Raw genomic sequence first — 21,922 nt, 5'->3', positions numbered from 1 at the left:
ACCTATGCAGGCAGGCATTTTTTTATTTGATGGGATGACTATGTTTTCATTATTAAAACCTCTCAAACCACCTTGCTAGGACCTTTGGTCTCCTACACTGTCTGCCTTTCTCCTGGAGCTCGTGTGGGCTTGTGCGTACTTGCAGTGATGCTGGCAGGGGAGGCAGTAAAGACCTTCCCGCTGTCCTTGCTCATGATCAGCAGCTCCATCTCCTTCTTGGCAGGCGCGCTGTCTTTCTCCAAGATCAGGAACTTACAGTCCTTGTGCAAGAGGTCGTCCTGGACACTTGTGGTACAGGCTGGGGAGGGAAGAAATGGTGGGGAGGAAGGACACGGTGCCGAGAGGAGGGAGAGGGAAGAAATGAGCAGAAGAGGGAGGAGAAGGAAGAGTAGGGAGGAAAAGACAGGTCAGTGGGTGCGTCCAAGGGTGTCCTGCTCTCACCCACAGGAGCTACTAAGAAGCACCTTGGGGACCAAAGACAGCCTCCCCTGCTGGCTGGGACTGGTGATGAGGAGCTGGGTTGATGTCAGAAGCACTGAGACGGCCTATGGGGCTGCCTCCCACCTGAATGTTACAGGATCTTTAGTGAATGGGCAAAAGTACCCCCTTGTCAGGCAGGCCCTTCTTTAATTAACTGGGTGGGTTCACTTCTATCCTTCACGTCTCAAGTGTTAGCCTCCTGGGGTTTTTTCCTGACCACCCCGTCTAACCTACACACACTCCTTTCTCTATCACCTCATCTATTTCTTTCCTTCAAATTATCTCGTGTACTTTGTCTACTTGTTTATCTGCCTCCTCCACTGCATTTATCAGCCTGGAGAGGGCAGGAATGTAGCCTGCTTTGTTCATGTCTGTGCTCCAGACACTTAGAACAGTGTCTGTCTCACACAGAGCAGGTGCTCAGTGAGTGTTTTCTGAATGAATGAATTGTTGAATGGAAGGAAATTCATGAAGGAAGCAACCGTAAGCCCAATTTGATAAACATACTACAGAAAGTAGGGAAGGTGCGGCAGCTTTGAGGGCTTCCTTCCTTAGCTCTTGCCATGACATGTTAACAGGAGCAGGCCAGAGGCTTCCAGACAAGGGTGGGGGCTGGGGTGTGTTTGAGCCTAGGCAGATGTGGAGGGGGGAGCTTCCTGCCTCTCGGATAGGCAGGAAGGTCAGGGTAAGGCTGGGGGGACAGGGTGCTCGCCTCTACTCCTGGAAATAACTGAGAGGTCCCTGGGGTGAGTCCCACTTGCAGACCTTAGACCACAAATGGGGTCTAGTCCCTCCTTCCGTATGTGACGTCCCTGCGTGCTGTGGTGTGCCCCCGGCAGCTGGGAACAGTACTCACCACCGGCAGAGGTGGACACGCCAGTGCTCACGACGGGAGGGCCTTGGGGCATGTTTTTCTTCATACCATATGCTGCAAGAGAGGAACCACTGAGCAAACAGGACAGTGTGGGAGGGCGGCTCCACGCAGCTGAGAAGCAGCCTGACCAGCCCTGGCAGCCTCCCCAGGTGAGCAGGAGACAATAATAATGAATAATAATGAATGAATAATGAAATCAACTCTCTCCAGCCACGGGGACAGCAAGGAAAGTTTGGATGGAACTTTCTTTGGTATAATTCTCATCGCTGTAGGACTGTTCCAAAGGCCTCCTCCTCCATGAAGTTCCCCTCGACCCTCCCACATCGCCTTCCCTTCTGAACTCCTACAGCCCTAACACCTGCTCTGCACAGCTTCATTCATGTCGTCTTACACGAGTCCCCAGTTGTTTCATGTGTATTAGACTTTCTACCCCAACCCAACAGGAAGCAAGCTGAGAGCCAGAGCTGAGGCTCACCTCTTCTGTCTCCCTTCCCCCCAGGTTTCACCGGGGGTGCACCAGAAAAGCAGCCAGATGATTGATTTGCCGTGACAGTGGGCTGTCAGGGACAGCAGTGAGACAGGAGGATATACAGGAGACAGTCCACAGCTATGCCCCCCTGTGGTTTCACTCATGTCTGAGCCAGTGTATGATCATGGTTGGAACCTCTCGGGTGGGGGCTGGGGGCTGTTTCTTTGGGGGGAAAGATCGATTAATTTTTAGGGACATTTTGGGTCCTCTCACTCAGTTGTTGAAAATGGATATTGTGAGTTATAGCTGAAAAGAGGCGTTACTTCCCAGCCCCTAAGCTCCAAATCTCAGCTACTGACCTGTGGAGGTGCTGGCTGTGCCATGGGACAGGGCAGATGAGCTGGGGGCCAGGTTGTTCTGCATGCCAAACACTGTGAGAGACATTGAGGACAGGTGAGCGCAGGTGCATAGAAGAGGGCCCTCAGCTATAGGCATCCCCCAGGAGCCCCCAAACTACTTTGATGATAAATGCCTTTGCACATGACAGAGGTTCCTGAACTTTCTCTGTTCTCTTATTCTAAGACAGTAACTTTTTTTAATGGCCCAGCTCTTCACATCAGGCCAAAAGTTACTAACAGATTCATTTATTGAGTAGTTAGGTCCACACAACTTAGTGGTAGTTCACACAGGGTCTGACAGATGTGACTGTATCCCTCAAAACTGTTAAATATCCCAGGGTTCCCTGTTCCCTGTGGTGCACAGGGTGGGAACTGCGAGCACAGGCGTCAGACACAAGGGGGCCAGGAGGCATTGACTGGGCAGAGCTCTAGTTTCCCCTGAACTCTTCTCCTGACACAAACACATAAAGCTCCCCTCACCCCCATTATGATATCAAAGGTTGGTTGTTTGTTTTTAATAATGTGCAGAAGCTCATCCCTCCCCAGTAACAGCTTCTCTTATTCCATCCTATCTAGTGTTTAGGGTACAAGATCGTGGGTCTACAAGATCTATTCGCAGAGCAGAAGAACAAAGGCAGAAGAAATGAAGCACGAAGTAGGTGTCTCCTGGGTTTGGTGGGATGCTAGTCCATTGGAGGTGCTGAAAATCAGAACGCCACATTCGCACTTGCAGATATGCCAGCCAAGGAAATAAGGAAGGCCCACATCATTACGTGTTAGTCATGACATCGCAGGGAGAAGGCCGATTCCTTTAGAAAACGATGTAGCTGGTAACTTGCTTACACAGAGGCTATTGCAACATATATAGGAATAGAGTGAGTAAACTTGAGCCCCCAGTGAACTACTGTATTTAGAGAAAGATCTGAAATAAGAGCCTTCTCACTAACAATGCTTTTCACCTGAAATGTCCTAGGCCACGTCTCACTTAGCTTCTTCACTTCCATTTCTCCGTCTCTCAGAGAAAGGAAAGGGCCCAGCACAGAGTCCTCTCCCCTGGGGACAGAGCTGTCTCTGATTGAGGGCAGGCGCTGTGCCTCCCCTGGGCCGCTGCTCCTCATTGCTGTGCATGCAGGAATGTCCTCAGACTCCCAGGAACAAAGAACGCCTTCTCTAGAAACCATTCCATTTTCCTCACCAGGAGGGATCATCCTCCTACCCGCTTTTTTAAAGCAAACCACCTGGAAAAGGTGAGTGAAACTGGAGAGGACTGACCTGAGGAACAGGTGCTGATTCCGGGGTGCAGAGTGGAGGAGCAGGATGCCATGTTGTTTGGAACTCCAAAGACTGCAGGGAGGAGGAAGGCTGGTGAGAGGGACCCCTGGCCCAGAACAGGGGGTACCACGGAAGCTCCGGAAGACACACGAGGCTTGCATTTTTATATTTTGTTTAAATTTCTGTTTTTAAGAAAATCTTAGGCTCTAGCCTTGCAGCAGAGAACCATACATTAGTCTCCGATGTGCCTTAGATGATAGCCAAGGAGTGGTCGTAGGTTGGTCAGGCCTCGGGTGGACATTGGCTCCGGCCAAAGCTCCACTTGTTAGTGAGCATTGTACAGAAAAGGCACTTGAAGCCCAGTGAAGTTAAACTTTACTGTGTGATTAAAGGTCACACAGTAAATCCACATGGAGTGACAGTAGGTTCCTTGCATACCTTTTCAAGTTCTTTCCCACCACATTTTTTTCTGTTATACTGTGTAGTCCTTTCTATGGGGGACCCACCAAAAGAAACACCTTAGAGATTGAACTGAAGTTCCAGTGGCAAAACCTTCGGGTGTTTGGCCGCAGAAAGCCCCTCTAGGAAGCCTTGGGGATGGCAAACGCCAGGGAGGTCATTCAGCTCCAGGTAATGTGCGGAGGGTTCAGGGGGTGGGAGGAGACATGCACTATGTTTCACGTACCTGATCCTGCAGAATAGGTGTTGGCGTTGAGGAGGGATGAGCTCTGGGTTGTCATGTTGTTGTGATAGGTTCCCATGGAGGACCCCGCTGGCAAGGTGGAGGACCACATTTGGGAGGGAAGGTTGGCATCCAGGATAGTTGTGTCATAGGTGCCGGACACTGGAACGAACACACACACACCAGTGAAGGACAAATCAGCACTCTATGCTGGGGTGAGCCGGTTGGCTCGGTTTGCTGGGACTTTCCTGGTTTAGCCCTGAAGGTCTCCATCCCAGGAACTCCCTCCATCTGGAACAAACCAGGGTCGTTTGTCATCCCATTTCTGTCTGAAATCTTGGAGCTGGTGCAAACTTGATCTCTTGGATTAGATATTCTTCCTGGCTCGTGGTGAAATTTGAAGTAGAATAGTTTTGCTCTGGGGTCTGCCCATTTCTCCTTTTACGTCCTCTTCCACCCCCTGGAGTGCTGTCTCCACCAATGTTCTCTCCATCTGTTGCTGACCCCACCTTCAAAGGTGCCAGGGAGCAGTGAACAATGCCCCACAGCAAATCCTGGCAGGATTCCAGGCACGCAGCAAGCACAGGTAGGCAACGCTCACTTATGAGGCCACACCGATGGATGGCAGCCTTCTCTGCTTAAACTCTCCTTAAACATTCCTACACACCAGCTAGACCCAAGGGACACTTTGCACCCAAGAGGGAGTTTTGGTGCTTCTTCACATATGAGGCCAATTCTGCCTTCTCCTTATACAAGAGGGAGCTAGCCACATAGGTCGTTAAGTACTCTGAGGTTTTGTATTCAAAAACAAAAGGAAGGCCACAATCTCAAAGTTTGTTTTTTTTTTTTTTTTCCCCCAGTAGCAAATGACAGAAAAGCTTCACATCCTAGCAGAACTGGCTTCTTTCCTCATCTGCCTTCAAGGACCTTTTCATTCCTCTTTCCGCCTCCCACAGAACCTATCTTGTACTTGGTAGGCATGTGATGAGTGTTGAACAACACACATCCAACCTGATTACGATCCCTTGGGTTATCTATTTTACTTCCCCCAGAGGCCCTCACCTCCACGAGGGCAGTGGCTATATCTGCCTTGTTCATTGCTTTTCCTTAGTGTCTGGTGCTTGGCATAGAGGAGGCATATAATAAACATTCACGGAAGGAATGAATGAATGAATGAATGAAAACACCATGCCTTTCCCCAATATTCATTTGGGGAACCTGGCCAACACATTCTCAGATGGCCAGAATCTCCTGGGGGAGACTCTCTCGGATCTAGAGTTCAACTACAATGTGTAAATGAGATGGTTGACTAGGCAGGAGTAAGAAAGGCACAGCCCACATTTCCAGGCAGCACAAAGGCCAAATGCTCAGTGCTTTGCCCCAGCCTGCCGGGCCTGCCAGGGTATGGCTGAATTCCTGGGCCAGGACAAATGTGCCACCTCGTTCCCGTCCCTCTGTGGCAGCCTGGGGCTGTAGGCCTTACCTGAGTGGGAGCTCGCCGTCACCTTTTTGGTCTCCACAGTGCCTTTCTTAGGGATGGGCAGTGTGTTGGAGGAATTCCGAGTGGGGCTCACGCTGGCTGATCGGCTGCCCTTGAGCAAACGTTTAACATCATCCAACTCCGTCCCTGTGAAAGAATCCCCACACTTTCCATTAGGCTCAGGATTCTTTCCTGAGTCTAACTGCAGTGGGAATTACATTTATGGCACTCTGAAGACTAGGGAGGATGCCATCTTCTTCCCACACTGGGATCGTTTTGGTCAGTCTTATACATTTTTGCATTTTGCCGATTTATAGCACTTACCAACCTGGCCCTTTGTAGTATTAATGTCCTGGTAAGTATAGTGCCTCTACAAGGAGGTCAAAGTCGTCGGTAGGTATTTCCTAATGATACCTCATCAGACACCACAGGGATGATTTTGTGGCTGGAAGACACTCTCATCCTAGCTCGAGGGAAATTTATTCCCAGAGCACTTAGAGAACCAGCCCCCTTGAAACAAGTGGATCAACAGTGATTTCAACCCCTGCACGGGACACCTCAGGTGTCAGGCCCCTGACCTTATAAATCTGGGCATGTCACAAGGAATTTGTGGCCCACAACTCCTAACCATTATGCTGCTTTCATGGGAGTGAATTTCAAATCCGTCTGACTGATATTACTTGCCGCGAGGTGATCTAGTGGAGCAAGGGCAGTGCAGAAGAGGAGACAACCAGATTTGCAGACAGGCTGTGCTGGAGGACTGCCCAAACACCCCCTCTCCTGAGATCTCGGCACCCCTTCGCTTGGTAGGGCTCAGGTGAGACAGTAGCAGGCCTGGAGTCAGATCCCACGGCCCCAGGTACTGAGCTCTTTGGACAAGTCCTGGTCTCTGATTCCTGAGCCGCCCACCCAGCTCTTTCTCCTCCTACACTTTGCATTCAGATCCCACCCTAATAATAGTTGGGCTCATTTCAAAATGTCAAATAACCTCTAACAAGAACAACAGGAGTCTAACATCGTCAGTGGGCAGAGACTGGTGAATCGCTGACATTTGAGATCAAGTTGAAACTCACACTCTATTTCTGACCTACTCTAATCCTAACTATCTCATTAAGTCCCCTCCTGTTCCTTTTCCTTCAGCCACACTGAGCATTTCTTCAATGTCTCATCATGTGTTCCTCAAATGTGTGTGCCAGCTCATCCCATGGAGCCAAACTGATCCACCCTTTGGTCTCCCCTTCAAGTGACACTAACCCAGAAGGCTTCTCAGGACCCGCGTTCCCTCTGCTACCTGAGCTGTCATGGTTGGTTGTTGACTGTCTCCCCATTAGTCTGTGAAGCATGAAGCATCAGGGACTGTGCCTTACTCAGCTCTTTACCCTCAGCACCTAGCCTAGGGTCCCTTCCACAGAAGGCCCTTAGAGACATTTAATGACTGAGTGACTGCACACACACACACGGCCCTGGGGTCCTGGATCCTTTCTTTTCAGCAAGACGGTGACCACTTACATCGGGTAGATGGGGACGCACTCTGCAGTCGAACTCGGATTTCGCTCTCTGTGCAGGGAAGAGAGGGAGAAGTCTGTGAATGAAGGAGCTTGGGCCACAGTGCCTGACCTTGAGCTGTGATCAGTGGTGAAATCATTGTGCTGCTCTGAGATGTCCATGTCACAGAAACAGGAAACCTAGGCGTACTCAGGCCGAGTGCTGCTTAAAAAGAGATGTCCTCTGCCACACCTCAACCTGCCCACTGCACACCTTTCTGCCAGAAATCCCAGGCTGAGCAGGGTGGCTCCATCACAGTCATTAATGACCAACCCCTTTCCAATCACACATTTCCCAGAATCAAGCTTCTTTCTAGCCCCCAGGGTCTCTTAGGCATTAGCAAGTGAATTCTAAAACCTGTAGCCATTTTGGCCTCTTCAGAAATGAAAAGGGCAGAAAGTGGGTAGTTTCACATTATTAGTTCATTTCAGGTGGAGAACTGGTATCTTTCAACTATTAGCCTGATGTCGTGGGTGGTTGGTATTTCCTAACTTTCAAGTTACTGGTGTAAAATAAGGCCCGTAGGAAGTCTAGGCTGGTCATCGAGAACTCCCAGAGCCTGCCACAGCCTTGCCACATGCATGGCACAGACTCCTGCTCCTTGCCACCCTCACCAGACTCATCAAGAGCAGCTCCTCCCTCCCTGCAGTCTTGGGTTTCCCTGCTAAAAAAAAAAAAGAAAAGAAAAGAAAAAGAAACAGCAGCTTCCCCAGGACCATGTTTCCTTCCATAGCCTTATCGGTGGGCAGCTGTGCAGAGTGCAAAACTCACGGAGTACTAGTCCCCTGGGATGATCTGAAAAAGGGCTATCGCTCAGTTTTTGATACATAAAGGCAATTCTAGCACATCTTGTTCAAGTCAACCAGGAGACTAGATGTGAAACAAGATGTAATGCCAGCATCTTCAGGTAACCCACAGCAGGGCCAATGACCCCCCCAGGCCGTTACCACGTGTTTTCATTCCTGCCTCCGCACGCTTGTTAGACCACTGTCAAAATCTACCCTTCCCATCCTGGCAGAGCCAGCAGCAGAGTCCCAGGATGCTGAAAGCTCCTTGAAGGCAGAACCATGCCTTATTCATTCTTCTGTACTCCTCCCATTTCCTGTCTCAAAGCTGAACATGTGTTAGATGCTCAGAAAATACCCCAGCGATAGAGCTCACCCCGTGTTTGGCTCCGTCCTCTGGTTGAAGAAGATGCTGAGAAAGAAAGAAAAGTCATCTTAGGCATATATATATAAGAAGTGGCAGGATAAATATTTTTGACATAGACGTAGATCTATTTGGGTGGGGGGAAGAGGTTGTTTTCACAGTGTTTTTTTCCAGACAGGAGTCCTTATGGATATAGGATGCTTTAATAAATGATGACCATAGAGCCAAAAGGCAGAGAAAGTTTCGCAAGGCCCCAGTGCATTTAGGGTGTTATGTAAGTTAGCTAAATGCATGTTCTTAGCTCACACTCAGAGTGTTAAGTCAGCTAAGGTAACCCATTTGGGAGCATGATCCATTTGGACTGGCTGACTACACACTGATCATATGTATCAAAAGACTGCCAGATCGTCCCTTCAGTTTTTGTTAATGATGGCTTTCGTTTTCCTGCTGTAAGCAAATCAATCATAAGCACTGTACAATCAAGGATCATATCATCAATTCATATGCACAGTGAGAATCCAAGAACATGGACCAAAGACTTAAGCCAAGTGAGGATACAGCCTAGGGTTTCAGTTGGCATAAAACGTGCCCCTCTGAAGCCTGCTGTGGTTGGGGTGCTGGGATGCTTAGCATTTGCGCATTCTAACCCTGGTCTCTCTGCTGGGAGGGCTCTGTGCATCCTGTGGAAAGCAGAATCCTACAATTGTTGCTTGGTCTTAGGGCTTGTCTGTCCAAGCCTGAGCCTTGTGGGAATAACTTGCCATTTCACTAGCATCATGAGCCAAGGCTATGATAGCACGTTAATGTGGTTGACAGTCCCCTTAAGATGTTTCAGGATAAAAAGCAAGAGAATAAAGGTCAGCAGAGGTTAAACTCCTTTAGAAGAATCCATTTAACTCATGATATTCCCTCCCCCCCGACCCCAGGCATTTCCCCAGTGCCTCATCTGACCATTTTTTTTCAGAAAATAAGGACAGGACATACCAAATTCCTTCCGAGGGTATTCTGGAGAAGAGTTGCCACTGGAGCTCCCTGGAGAGAGAATAAAACACTTAGTACAGGCATACCATGCGCCTCTCAGGTATTGAGTTTTTTTACAAATTGAAGGCAAGACCCTCCACCAGCAAAAAGATTGACTCCCTTTATTGCAGTGGTCTGGAACTGAACCCGCAATATCTCTGAGCTCTGCCTGTGCCAAAGGTCACTTAAGCCCCAATGGCCCCTCCTTTCTGAACCTCACAGCTGGCGTGTTCAGCAGGTTGGCAGGCGCTCTTCAGCAGGCTCCTAATTTAACCCTGTTGGGTGCCTGGTGGATGTGGTTGTGGCACTTTGTTCTGACCCTGATCTACTTCAGTGGGGCAGCGTTTGAACAAAGGAAGACAGGAGGTTTGCATTTTCTTTTTTGTTTTCCCTTCCTTGACTACATTTGCCCTCTACCAGTGCTGGTGCAGGTGACCTGTTCCTGGCCAAGGAAACGTGCTATCAGCACCAGGGTGTCTCTGACCTTGTGAGGGTCGTCCTCAGTATGCACCCTGGTAACATGAAGGCCTAACATCAGAAGGCACTGTAGGGACAGCATCCTTCTCACCTGAATTTGGGGCTTCCTTAGGCCCCCTGACAGCTCTGGATCTTAAATTATTTATTGGGCTACCTGTCCCTGAGTAATGCTTCTCCATCATCAGTACCCTCTCCTTTCACCATTAGGCCCATTTGCTGCCTGGCTGGTCTGTTTTCCACTAAAACTGCTTCTGCAGATCACCAGCAACCCTAGGAAACTTAGCAGCAGAATCCAAATGTCTCCCCCCTGCCTCCTCCTTCTTGACCCTGAGCACTTTCTCCGGCTGACTTCAATGATGCCGCCTGTTCCCGGTCCCCCCTGCTCTTCCTCTCCGTGTCCTCTAGCTCTTTTTCTCCTTTTCCCCAACTTTATCTCTTTCCTGCCTTCTGATTTTTATACTGTTTTCTTCATCAAACTCCTTCAGTTTTCCTCCTTCTACTAACATTTCTTGGTGAATGATTCCAAAAGTGTGTCTTGCCCTGACTTCTTCCCTGAGCTCAAGTCCTGGGAGTCCCACTGCCTCCTTGGTACCCCATCCGAAAGCGGTGCCAGCAGCTCTATTTCAGGACCTAATAACTGAAGTCATTCCCATGGGGGCCTCCACCTGGGCTCCCTGCTGCAATTGTTGGCACAACCACGAACCCAACCACCTGTGTCTGAAATCTCAGCAGAATCGCTGACTCCTTTTTCTCCTGTTAAAAAATAAATGAGACCAGCCTTGAAAATTCCCTGAGCGGACAAAACCGGTTTAATCATTCAAGCAAAGCTTAATTTAGCGTGTTTTGCAAGACTAATTTAACCTGGGTCACTTCTTGCTTATGCCTCTGAAAATAACAAGCAAAACTTAAACTGTTTCCCAAGGTAAGATGAGGCATCTACTGACGGATTCCCTATCACTGAAGACAATTCCAAGACTATAACCAATTATTGTGAGGAATAAATAGTCACTGCCTCCTCACTACACAAGCTGCTTTGAAACAATATGCCCGGGGGCTCATTCGTGTTTAGTTCGAGTGCTCTGAGTCTGCAAACTGTCTTTTTGGTGTGTGCACAATACTTTTACTAATTACTACTTCAGTGATTCCTTGGTTTTATACTTCTGCTATTTCTGAATTTTTGACACTGTCTTTCTCCCCACATTTAATCAGTTGTCAAACCTGTCAATTCTATCTCTGCAGTCCCTCTCACCTGCAGCTCCTCCCACTGCTACCCCCTAGTCCCAGCCACGTTTTCCCTTCCCTGGAATATTGAGCATGGCCTCACTTGTCACCATGTTCATTCACTTCCCTCCCTATTCTCCCTACATGTAGTTTCCGGAGTGCTAGTCCTGGGTCCCAAGTATGATCTACTCTTTTGCTCAAAAATCTCTGTGGCTTCTCACTGTATGCAGAATAAAGTCCAAACATCTTAGCCTAGTACTGGATCTAAGTCGCGCAGGCCTTCTTTACATGAGCACCTCTGCTGCTTGCTACTTAAGCCCTGACACTCTGGCCTGTCTTTGCTGTGCTGCTGCTCCCGCAGCCTGGAGCACCCCATCTCTCCACTTCCGGGTAGCAAAATCTCACACGTCCCGAAGGCCCAGCTCAGATTCTACCTGCCCCTGGAGTCTGCCCTGGAGACTCAGCTGGAAATGATGATCCCGTTCTACTTTGCATTATCGTTTTTATCTGTTATCTTAACTCGTCTATTAGACTATAGGCTCCTTAAAGACAAGATCCATGTCTGATTAATTTCAGCATCCATCAGGGCATTCTGCATGGTGCTAAACACACGGCAGATATTTGAAAAAAATACCAGTTGATCAACAAAATTGCCAAGTAACATGAGTCCATAAAAGAAATGAAGGAAGAGTGGAGAGAAGGGTGAGGGGGCAGACACAGGTGAATACAGGTGCCAATATGTCAATCTTTAAAGGACGAGTGAAGTTACTTGGGGAAGAGAGCGGTTCTCTTTCAAAGTCTGTGGGACTGATACCTTCATATGTTCCATGGCGGGTGATGTGAGTTTTCCTTTCAAAGGTTGAGCCTGGGGAGTTGGGCAGAGTGGAGGCAGGTGAATGAGCCCTCCGATAACTGGAGGTGGAGGCATTGCCTCGTGCGCTTCCACCTGCAAGTGGGGAAGCATCATCGGTTCATAGCAGTTCAGCAGATTGACATCCAAGTATATTAACTAAGTCCATTAACTAAGTCCAACTAAGTTATATTAACTAAGTCTGCTAATAGTAAAAGAGGGCATATGGAGGGGCCAAATGGCATCAGCACTGAAAGGTCCACCGCAGATTTCAGATATTTTGGATTTGCTCCTGCCCTTCTGTGGGGACAGAGCCAGGAGTGCAGTTTCCAGGTTCTCGGCCTCACGTGGAAAGGTGCTCACTCGGGTAGTAAATGGCCATCAACTGTGATCGGATGGCCATCAGCTGTGGCTAGGTGACCGTCAGCTGTAACCAGTGAGCCATTGGCCACTAATATAACTGCTGTGGCTACACTAGAAGCAAATGAAAGCTAGCAAGAAGATGGTGGCTGAGCTAGCAAGCACGGATTGCAGTTAGCACGGCGGAGTGTGGCGGAGTGTGGATTGCGGATTCTGTGGCTCCTGCCTCCTGTGTCTCCAACCCGTCAGTGAGACTATAGTGATATGACTCTCCTACTTATGGCTCCGTGGGTGTTCCTTTTTGGCCTAGCCACATCCTGCATTCTTATGAGGGGAGTGGGACCAGAGACCCCACAGGCCAGCCTGCATGACAAATGGTGCAGTGAGCAGGGTCTCCTGCATGACACCTTCCTTCCCAAGCTGACCACTGAAGGCAGGGAGGTCCTTGACGCACATGGCTACAGTGCATGGAAATGGAGGGACTTCAGCAGGACTTTTCTAAAGGACCTGGCCTTATTTAAATCACACATCGCTGCTGGAGACTCTAGAACAAAATCCGACGTGGAAGATTCCTCAACAGATAAGGGCAGGCTCTTCCCTTGGTTAACCTGGCCGTTGCCTGTCTTGGATCTTCTTTTTAGTCACTCCAAGATGTTTTAAATGGCTTCACAGGTTATACGTGTGTTTTTTCCCCCCTTGTCTTGTTTTGTTTCAGTTTGAATGCTACCACGAAAGAGGGTTTCATGGGGAAAAAATGGACCTGTGTTGGATGCTTGCCCAATGGAAACTCTCACAAATCAGATTCCCTTAGCACAGTGACCCAATCATTAAGTTTCTTTTGTTGTTAATTCAAATTGTAAACCCCCAGATGTGCACGCCCTTTTCAAATAGAGATGGCTTACAGACAGTGATTCAGTGGAAAGCAGCCACCCCCCAACAAAGCCTCCTTAATTAATTATTGTTATTTATATTGGGGACTTAATAAAAATTGATCCCATTTTAAGCAGGCATCAAATGCAGATAATTTGAAAGTCTCACCTTTGCTGGGTTGCGTATTGTTTATATAGCTCTTTGGGGCATTTGGAATGGATGACAGACAGTTTTGTCCCTCTCCTTGCAGGACTCTCTCCCCTCCTCTTTTTGTTCTTGCCCTATTCCCCCTCCCCCGCCATTAGCAGGCACTTACTTGAGTTTATGTAGCCACTGCTACCATGTGTCAGGCTCTGTTTCTCCAGCCGGCTCCCTCCACCTGTTTTAGCATAGCCATTGCTGGTCCCTCCTTCTGCAGAAACAAGCAGGTGACAATTTATGGGTGGAGTCAGTCCAGAGGGTCCCTTATTCCTTGCCCCTTTGGAAACCTTTCCTGGCTTCTCAACCATGACACTCTTGGTTTGGGTTCCTTTTGCCATCTATACCTCACAGTGCAAGTTACCATGCTCTAGTTTTGTTTGTTTCTAATATAAATGTCAAGAGCAAATATTCCATTTGATTTCAAAGGAATGTCTTCTGGGTGGAACATAGCAAGTTACTTATTAGGAAAATTCAAGTATTAGAAAAGTTAGACAGTGATGAAAAGCTCCTTGAGGCCAAGGGCTATGTTGAACGGCTTGCTGTTTTCAAATGCCTGGTCAGTGCATGGCTGCCCCTAGGAGTGTTGGAGGGATGAGTGACAGCTCTGTGTTACTGGTGTCCTGCCTGGTAGCCCATCATGCTCCAACCTTGAGTGCTGATGGGTGGGATTTCCACCTTCCTGCCCCTCGGTATGCCAGGCTTTCTGGGAGGTGCAGAGGTAACTTGAGGGCTCAGATCTCCATTACAGAATCCACTAAATATAAGGACCTCCAGAGAAGAGTGGACTCAAACAAAAGCCTGACTGGCAGTTTCCTGCTCCCACCCCATGTCCAGGTTCGGTAAGATTTTTGATATTTTAGTGTCCAGATCAGGCAAATCTCTAGAGACAGAAAGTAGATTTGTGATTTTCAGGGGCAGGGGAAAGGGGAAAGAGAATGGGGAGTGACTGCCAATGGCCATGAGGTTTTTTTTTTGATGTGGTGAAAATGTTCTACAATTAGATTATTGCAACAGCTGCACAATTCTGCAAATATACTACCAACCATTTGAATTGTACATTTCACACTGATAGATTTTAATGGTATATAAATTAATGTCAATACAACTATAAGAAGAAAATGATTTCAGATATTTTGGATTTGCTTAGCTGGAGCGTGAGTGCCCCTGGGAAAGGTTACACGTAGAGTCCTTCAGACATGACGTTCTGAGAAGAAAGCGCTTGAGATAGTCACTTACTTGGCGGTAAGGATGTAAGTCTTGTAGTTACAGTTTCGGTGATAACTAGAAAAAGACAAAGAAAAGACGAGCTCTTACATAATGCACTAAAATCCCTATATTTTGGCAAGGCCTAATATCTCTCATAGGCTCAGCACATTAAATCTCAACAGAGATTTTTGTATACTTATGCTTTAAGATACGTGATTTGCTCCACTATCCATGAAAATATGTGCAGTAACAATGGGGCTTAATGTACCTAGAAAATAAGTTTATATCCCTTTGGAACCAAAAGTAAGTAGCTACCTGATTCGAAAAATGAGTTGTCCTGGTGTCAATGTTACTCATTTAAAAATTAGATCCAGTCAGGCCTGGATTTGCCATTGAAGGAGGACCAGGCCCTCAAGTGACACTATTTTTGCACTGCCCCTTCCAAATGGTCACCCAGTCCAGCTGGGGCAGGGTATCATCCTGGCTTAATTTTGCTGTGGAGTGGATAATTACTTTGTACTTTTAAAAATGAATTTGGGGGTATCTCAAGAACAGCCTAATTCATTCTAAAATCTTCAGGGTCATCCGTGAGTGTGAGGAGGTGTAGGAAGGAAGAGGAGTAGGTAAGTCACATTTGGTGTGTGGGGAAATCAGGGATAGAGGAACATCAAAGACAAACTTGAAGAACCAGTCCCATTGCCTCCCGAAATTGAGTTTCTCTAGATTCCAAGTGATGGTGAGTCTATGGAGGTCAAAAAAGTTTCTGGTGCTTTTAAAAATACCAGTTAGAAGAAAGACCTCTTGCCCTCCTGAGTCACCCTCCCCCCTGCAGAAGCATGAGGAAGTGGGGAGATTCCCCAGAACCACAGTGGGGCCGGTTTTGTACTCTGATCGTGACCATCACCACCACCTCCCTCTGTGTTGGACATAAAGGAGCACCTACCTAGCTGAGGTCGCTGGTCTTTAAATGCTTTTCATCTGTGTGTGTGCACACAAGCCTGTGCACGCTCAGGGGCATGTGTATGTGTGATGTGCATGTGCACATGCATGTGGTTACGGGTGGGGGGTGAAAGGAGAAAAGGATGGAAGAAAATGGCGCAGGATCATTTCGAGCCACTCTCAACTGTGTTGCTCACAAATGCTCCACCCTACACCAGTCTGACTACCCACCCCCTGACCCCTTCCTTCTTCACACTGCATTTTCCTAATGAGTTTGGCTGTCCTAGCAGAAACATGAGGTTATGAATGTAACAGAAACAGCATTCCACACATAAAAGGAAATGGTTTTTCAGACTAAAATGGCAGCTTGATTTGAATAATGGTCCTGAGCTTTCACTAAACCTTTCAATGTATAGACCTTTGGGATTCTTTGACATATAAAAATAAATTATTTTTTAACCTAAAGTTCCAAGTCTGTCGAGCCAGAATTTTTCTTTTTTTAATTGGAGATATATGATAGTCACAGGATAAATGAAAGAGTTAGAGCTGCTAAGGGGACAGTTTAAATGTCTTCAAAGTTATCATTGGGCAGCTTCACAAAAGAAATGTGTCTGTTTTCAATTTCCAGTGTAGATTACAACCGTGACACTAGTCTTATTCCAACTTTGTCTCTTCAATAACGTGGATATTATTCTTTGGGATTTCTGTTGCCTTGTATCCCTAAATAAGGAAATGGTTAAATACACTATGGCAAATTCATTCAACAGAATATTGTGCAAGCATTAAAAATGATGGTTATAAAAACTATTCATCAAAATGGCAGTTTTCATCTTTGAAAAGAAAAAAGCAGGACACATTTTGATTCCAAGAATCTTAAAATAAAAATCCACAAAAGGCATTTCATAGGAAGGAATAAAGCCTGTTTAGGAATACCTTCAAAATGATACACAGTTTTAAAAAAGGCAAACAAAAGAAAAAAAAACTAAATAAAAAGAAAAAATTATACAGTACTTTTGGTGAAATTAGGAATGAATTATTTACTCTTTCTAATTTTTTATTACTCTGATAATGACATATACATCATGCTCTTACATCTTTCAGTGACTTCTGTGCCATCTCGTTTGTTTCTCTTGGTTACATCCATACCATAGCCACCTGTGGAAAAAGCCAGAAACCATGAAGGGCCATGCCTCTTACCATCACTTTTCCTAAGTATATGTCCCTACCACTCAAGCTGAGAACCTAAAGTCTGATTCCTAGAATTCAAAGCATAATTCTTTCATGTGCATACTTTTTTACATGCGTCATTGTCACTTCTTTTATCAGTTATAACAGAGAGTAATTTAATAGTTCCGCTTTGTATTCTATTCCTTGTACTGGGATCTCATTTTTCAGGATCTAACTAAGCAGGCCGTCACCTGCTGGGCATTAAAGGGCTTACACGGATGTGATGCCCTGACCTTTGACTAGAAAACCTCCATTGTTTGCCAAAGTCACAAACAGCTGAAGGATATCTGTCAAAGCACTTAGTGCTTTCAGCTAACTCATTTTGATGTATCCCATAATGTTTAGTGTTCTATATGGAGCTCTATGAATATAAGACATTTGTGCTTCATTATTTAGAGTTTGGGTGTGAGAGTGATGTTTGATGGACTGAAATCAGGATAAAAATCATTACAATGGTCATACTTGTACAGAACTTTACACTTTTCCCAGTATGAAACTTGCTCTTCATAACAAATCAGCCCTAGTATGCTTCCTTGCAGATATTAATAGAAAAAAATGTATGAAGAAAATATGTAAAATCTATTGAAATATGTAGGATAATACATATTTGTACATGTTAGCTATGTTCTCCCTTCACTCTGCTTCTGGAAAGGCAAATCACTGAGACCTTGTCCACTGTGTGCTGGAGCGTGGATGGAAGGCGGCAGGGCTCACACATCAAGGGGCGTGCTGGGGTGGGGGTTTAGGTCTAAACACACAGAAGAACACAGCAAGGACCCCCATCCCAACTGGGCTCTTTGGGCTATAGGTCCCAGTCTCAGGTTCTGGAAGGACTTGAAATCTGGCTTTCCCTGTGGTTCTCTTCCCCCAACCCCCAAACCTTCCCTTCCTCCCAGTTTATTTTTTGGATGAAGTTCAAATTGGATTCTAGAATTCTGGGAGAAGCTACTTCTGCCCAGGATGCCCCCGTTGCTTGAAGATCTCTCCTTTGAAGCTTTTTTGCCTGCCTGATGACTTTAGTACCTAATCCCATCATACTTTTAGGGGCCCACAAAGTGTCTTAATTCCTTTTTAAAATCAGTAGGAAAAATGGACGGACGCAATCCAATCTGGATTATATTCTTCCAATGCAGTTATAAACTAAATGTAATTTTTAAAAGTTTCTTTTTTGGTTGTTTTTTTGTTTTTAAATGGAGGAAGGGGTTCCGAAGGCAAAAGTGCCCAGGGCCCATGAAAATCATAAGTGGCCCTGAGTAACTTTCCCACTGAAAACCAAGACCACGTGAGACTAGCTGGACCATTACCCCATGGAATTAACCAAGAACGGCACAGTTAGCTTCAGGGCCTGGTCTTAAGTGCCAACTTCGTGTTAGTCGGAGTTTCTTAAATGCAACTCTAGGCCAGGAATGAGGCATCAAGGAAAAACTCCTAGCTGCATCTGAGAAGCCACAGAAGGTCTTTTCGTAGATCTGTGTCCCAGAGCCAAGAGGAGGGGCTCCATAAACAGCTTAACAATGGAGTGCAGCCTCATTGGAAGACCAAACCTGGCCTGTAACTGTGTGTTCCAGAAATAACCTGTATGACTTATGTCATGCAAACATACGTGCAACTGGACATCCGCTTTGAAATTCTTTGTTTAAGCATTAATTGCGTTCGGTACCTCTGAAGGCCCTCTCCACCTTTTTTTTTCTTTTTTAAATTGGTCATTTTAGAGGTTAAACATTCGAATGCACCTGGCTGCCAGTAGAGAGCCACCTAGGATGGCACCTGAATTGATATGAAACATCCTGAAAGGAACTGTTTATAACAATCCATGGAAACTTTTACTTCCCACAAATTATTGCTTATTTTGATCCTTTAATGAAAGTTGCTGCCGGCAACTATAAATTTGGGATTGGCCGGGTTTATTCCACTGTAGCCGTCAAGGCAGGCTGATGATAGCTCCCTTTGGTAAGAGTCTCAGTGTCCAAGCAGCAAGACTGGCATGTGTTTTCTTGTTCTTTTTGTACCAGAAAAACAACAGACATTTCTCGGCCCCCTCCATCTTTTTCTTAATGACGGAGCCTTGACATCTGCAGGAAAAAGCCAAGGGTTCCCCAACTTCCAGAGAGCATGGAGAGACAACTTGCTAAGAAATCAGATGCCCATCTTCAGGGCCTCTGATTAATTGCCTTTGGAGCTGGGGGCTCCTCACCGGCAGGTAGCCTGGGATAGAACATGCTCTAGGTGAGTGCAGGTAGGTGGCCCCTTCCTTCTCTCTCAGCCTGAAGCCTTCAGATCGTTGTGTCCCCTGGCTATACAGAATGATTTCTTGGGCCTGAAACATACAGGACTGAACTCTGTTGACTCTGCCAAAGATCTCTTCCAGACTGATAGCCTGAAGTGGCAGGCATGTGTTGGGAGATGGATTCCCTTAAACCAAATGTAAGAAGAAACTTTCTGTGAGTGAGTTATCAAATGGAAAGTGAGGGGTTGAGGCACAGACCGAGACGGAGATCATCCCGTGGGACCTACAGTATTCCCACAAGACTTCCTTTTTAAATATTTAAGTGCCAATAGTTTAAAAAGTATAACTAACATAAGGGAAAAGAAATTACATGCCCAGCACAAGCCCGATCCTATTCTTCCCCGCGATGTTCACCAGTACGGTCTCCTCCAAAGACACTACTTAACGGAAATATGGTCAAGTAGCATGATTTTTAACTTCTTGGATGTTTGGGTCACTTCACTAGCACTGAGGATGAGCAAGTCAAGTTCTCAATTTCAAAAGTATGCTAATTTCTACCTATAGGCTGCTCATGGTTATTTTATAGTTAATACTCTGTTGAAGATGTTTAAAATGATCCCGTGTCAATTTCTGATGCAGGAAAACACAATTTGAAATCATTTTTCTACTTTTATGAGTGTTTTTTTTCTTTCCACTTCATTTAAATGACGTTGCATCCACCTAAAACTATTTTAATGATGATGTGGTATAACACACACAAAAGCAAGGACAACCCACTGTTAGCGACAGTAAACCATGGTGTTGACCTTATCTTATTCTAAGGACTCACGAAACACTTGGTCTTTGATGCCCGATCCTTTGATGCCCAAACAGAGACGCTAAGTGTTTTTCTATTTTCTATTTTAGGAATAAATGCTCTTATACTCTGCTAAGGAATCACAAGTATTTTTACAGCTACTCTTACTCCAACCTCTGTACACTTTAAATTCTAAAACAATACAACAAAATGACCAAAACTGTGAGAAAACCCATCCATTAGCTATTAATCGGTAAACACAGAAGCGTCAAGCAGTTTGACAGGCAGGAAAACCAATCAATGCCCTGGGGTTGTCTCAGAAGTTTTGTCTCTACCCCAGCAATGGGTTTGCCTACTAGCTACATTTGGCATACTACATTTTCATAGCTTGGGGGTGGGGGAGCTTGGGCACCAGCTTTGTGATTATGCCACTTGTTTAGTGCCATGTTTGGTTAAATCCTACCGCTGTTAATAACAAATGAGCAAAATCATGGACACACAGATTTCGTTTGGTCAGGCAGCATCTAAGAATATGGTTAGTTCTTAGGTTGGACTGGTTTCATCAAAATAACAAATTTCTGCCTAAGCTTGAATCAGGACTCTTCGCTTTAATTTTCCCCATGTAAACTCCGCTCATTTTTGTATGGGTGTTTTGAAAGGGCTGAGAGTAAAGCAGACCCCCTCTGATTCTCTGAGGGGGCTGAGATGCCTGCTTCCGTTTAGTTCTGAGTTAGATCTGTGCCTTAGCTCTAAGAGAGAGCATACAGGGGTGAGAAGGAACAACTCTGCTTGTCAAACGAAATTCTTTAAAATCTCACTACATTTTATGGACATAACAAATCCAACTATTAAGGCTACTGATTAACTGCTTCTCAAAATAAGTGATATGCCAGAGGCTTTGCCTACATTTCAAAAAGTGAAGTAGTAATTTGTCAGTTAGCAGTTAATGTGGTCCTGTGAGACACCTAAGCTGGTAGTTTTCACCACAAAATGATTTTGGGGGGCCCAACTTGGCCAGTTAAAGTATGCACACAGACAAAATTTTCTTTCTTTTTTTCTTGTTCTAAATTCGACTCCAGGAAATTCCTGGATTAATTATATCATTTCAGATATTTCGCTTTACTTTAGATTAGGGAAGTAGTAATTTTAGAGTGTAATAAACAACAATGTTCGCCCGGCCCCTGGAGCTTAATCAGAACCTGCCAGCACAGAGGCCTGGGCAGCTCAGGAGCTGCTTCTAAAAAGCTCACCTACACTTTAACTTCAACTTCACCTCTGAGCTGTTCTCTGCTGTCAAGAGGAGAGAGAAAAATACAGAGAAGGGGGCAAAGAGAGAGAGGGAGAGGAGAAATTGAGATCGAGAGAGAAGAAATTATAAACTCATCATATTCTAAATAAAACAACTGAACACAAGATATTTTATAACACTGAAAATAATGCAAAAAAAAAAAAAAAAATCTGGCCAGTAGAGCCCAGTTTAATCTTAACTGGCCTTTTTCTTCTCTTTCCCACTGATCAATCTTTCTTGTTGCTTCTTTAAAAGACCTACCCTAAGCAGAATGCATAAACCAAAGTAATCATCTATAATCAATTAATCACTTCAACCAGAACACTTGAAACTCAACAACTTCATCTTATTTTCTCCAACATTTAAGTTCTAAATGCCAAACCTCAAATCAAAGTCTCAGGAGAAGAGGGGAGAAAGGTCAAATTCATTCTGTTACTTACCGAGTTTGAGATTTTGAAGGAATGGGAAACAACTTTGAATAAATCCCCCCTCTCTCTTCCTCTGATGTTTTCTTCTAGAAGTTTGCAGTTCCCACTTTTTTTTTTTATCCAGACCCAGCCAAGGTGTGTTAAAGCTGAGTGATTTTTCAAAAATGTTCACTTCTCCTTGTCTCCCCCTTGTATCTCTCAGTTCTTTGCTTCCAGACAAGTCCTGACAAAGGTGTGTCTTGGTTTACAGCGTTACTCCACCCTTCCAATTATCTGACACTTGCTGAATTAAAAAAAAAAAAATCTGCCTCCAGGAATCAAACTTTATAGAAGGCAGAAAGTTTCTCCTACCTCTTTAGGTGCATTAACCATTTATGGGCCCATGGGGAAAGAGGAACAAAGGTTCAATGTAAAGGAAATTCCCTTTTATTACCTCTCCTTATCTTCTATAGCCAGAAAACTG

General features: G+C 45.7%; 1 protein-coding gene across 1 annotated transcript in view; it reads right to left on the bottom strand.

Moving 5' to 3' along the window:
• COL17A1 (collagen type XVII alpha 1 chain) overlaps nucleotides 1-21,680 on the bottom strand; it is a 48,103-nt gene extending 26,423 nt beyond the window's left edge. The window contains exons 1-14 of the mRNA XM_033131250.1: nucleotides 21,472-21,680; nucleotides 16,586-16,648; nucleotides 14,585-14,629; nucleotides 13,464-13,559; nucleotides 11,882-12,013; nucleotides 9,334-9,381; nucleotides 8,362-8,397; nucleotides 7,165-7,212; nucleotides 5,659-5,802; nucleotides 4,179-4,337; nucleotides 3,494-3,565; nucleotides 2,183-2,254; nucleotides 1,340-1,408; nucleotides 140-298 (exon numbers count right to left, since the gene is read on the bottom strand). Of these exons, the coding sequence (XP_032987141.1) occupies nucleotides 140-298; nucleotides 1,340-1,408; nucleotides 2,183-2,254; nucleotides 3,494-3,565; nucleotides 4,179-4,337; nucleotides 5,659-5,802; nucleotides 7,165-7,212; nucleotides 8,362-8,397; nucleotides 9,334-9,381; nucleotides 11,882-12,013; nucleotides 13,464-13,559; nucleotides 14,585-14,629; nucleotides 16,586-16,637 (1,132 nt within the window). The 5' untranslated portion in view covers nucleotides 16,638-16,648; nucleotides 21,472-21,680. The remainder of the gene's footprint in view (nucleotides 1-139; nucleotides 299-1,339; nucleotides 1,409-2,182; nucleotides 2,255-3,493; nucleotides 3,566-4,178; nucleotides 4,338-5,658; nucleotides 5,803-7,164; nucleotides 7,213-8,361; nucleotides 8,398-9,333; nucleotides 9,382-11,881; nucleotides 12,014-13,463; nucleotides 13,560-14,584; nucleotides 14,630-16,585; nucleotides 16,649-21,471) is intronic.
• Between the last annotated feature and the right edge of the window lie 242 nt (nucleotides 21,681-21,922).

Source organism: Rhinolophus ferrumequinum, chromosome 16, assembly GCF_004115265.2.
Source record: "Rhinolophus ferrumequinum isolate MPI-CBG mRhiFer1 chromosome 16, mRhiFer1_v1.p, whole genome shotgun sequence".
In the NCBI taxonomy this organism is placed as follows: domain Eukaryota; kingdom Metazoa; phylum Chordata; class Mammalia; order Chiroptera; family Rhinolophidae; genus Rhinolophus; species Rhinolophus ferrumequinum.
The sequence above is the reverse complement of the archived record's forward strand: the minus strand, read 5'-3'. Positions and strand labels throughout refer to the sequence as shown.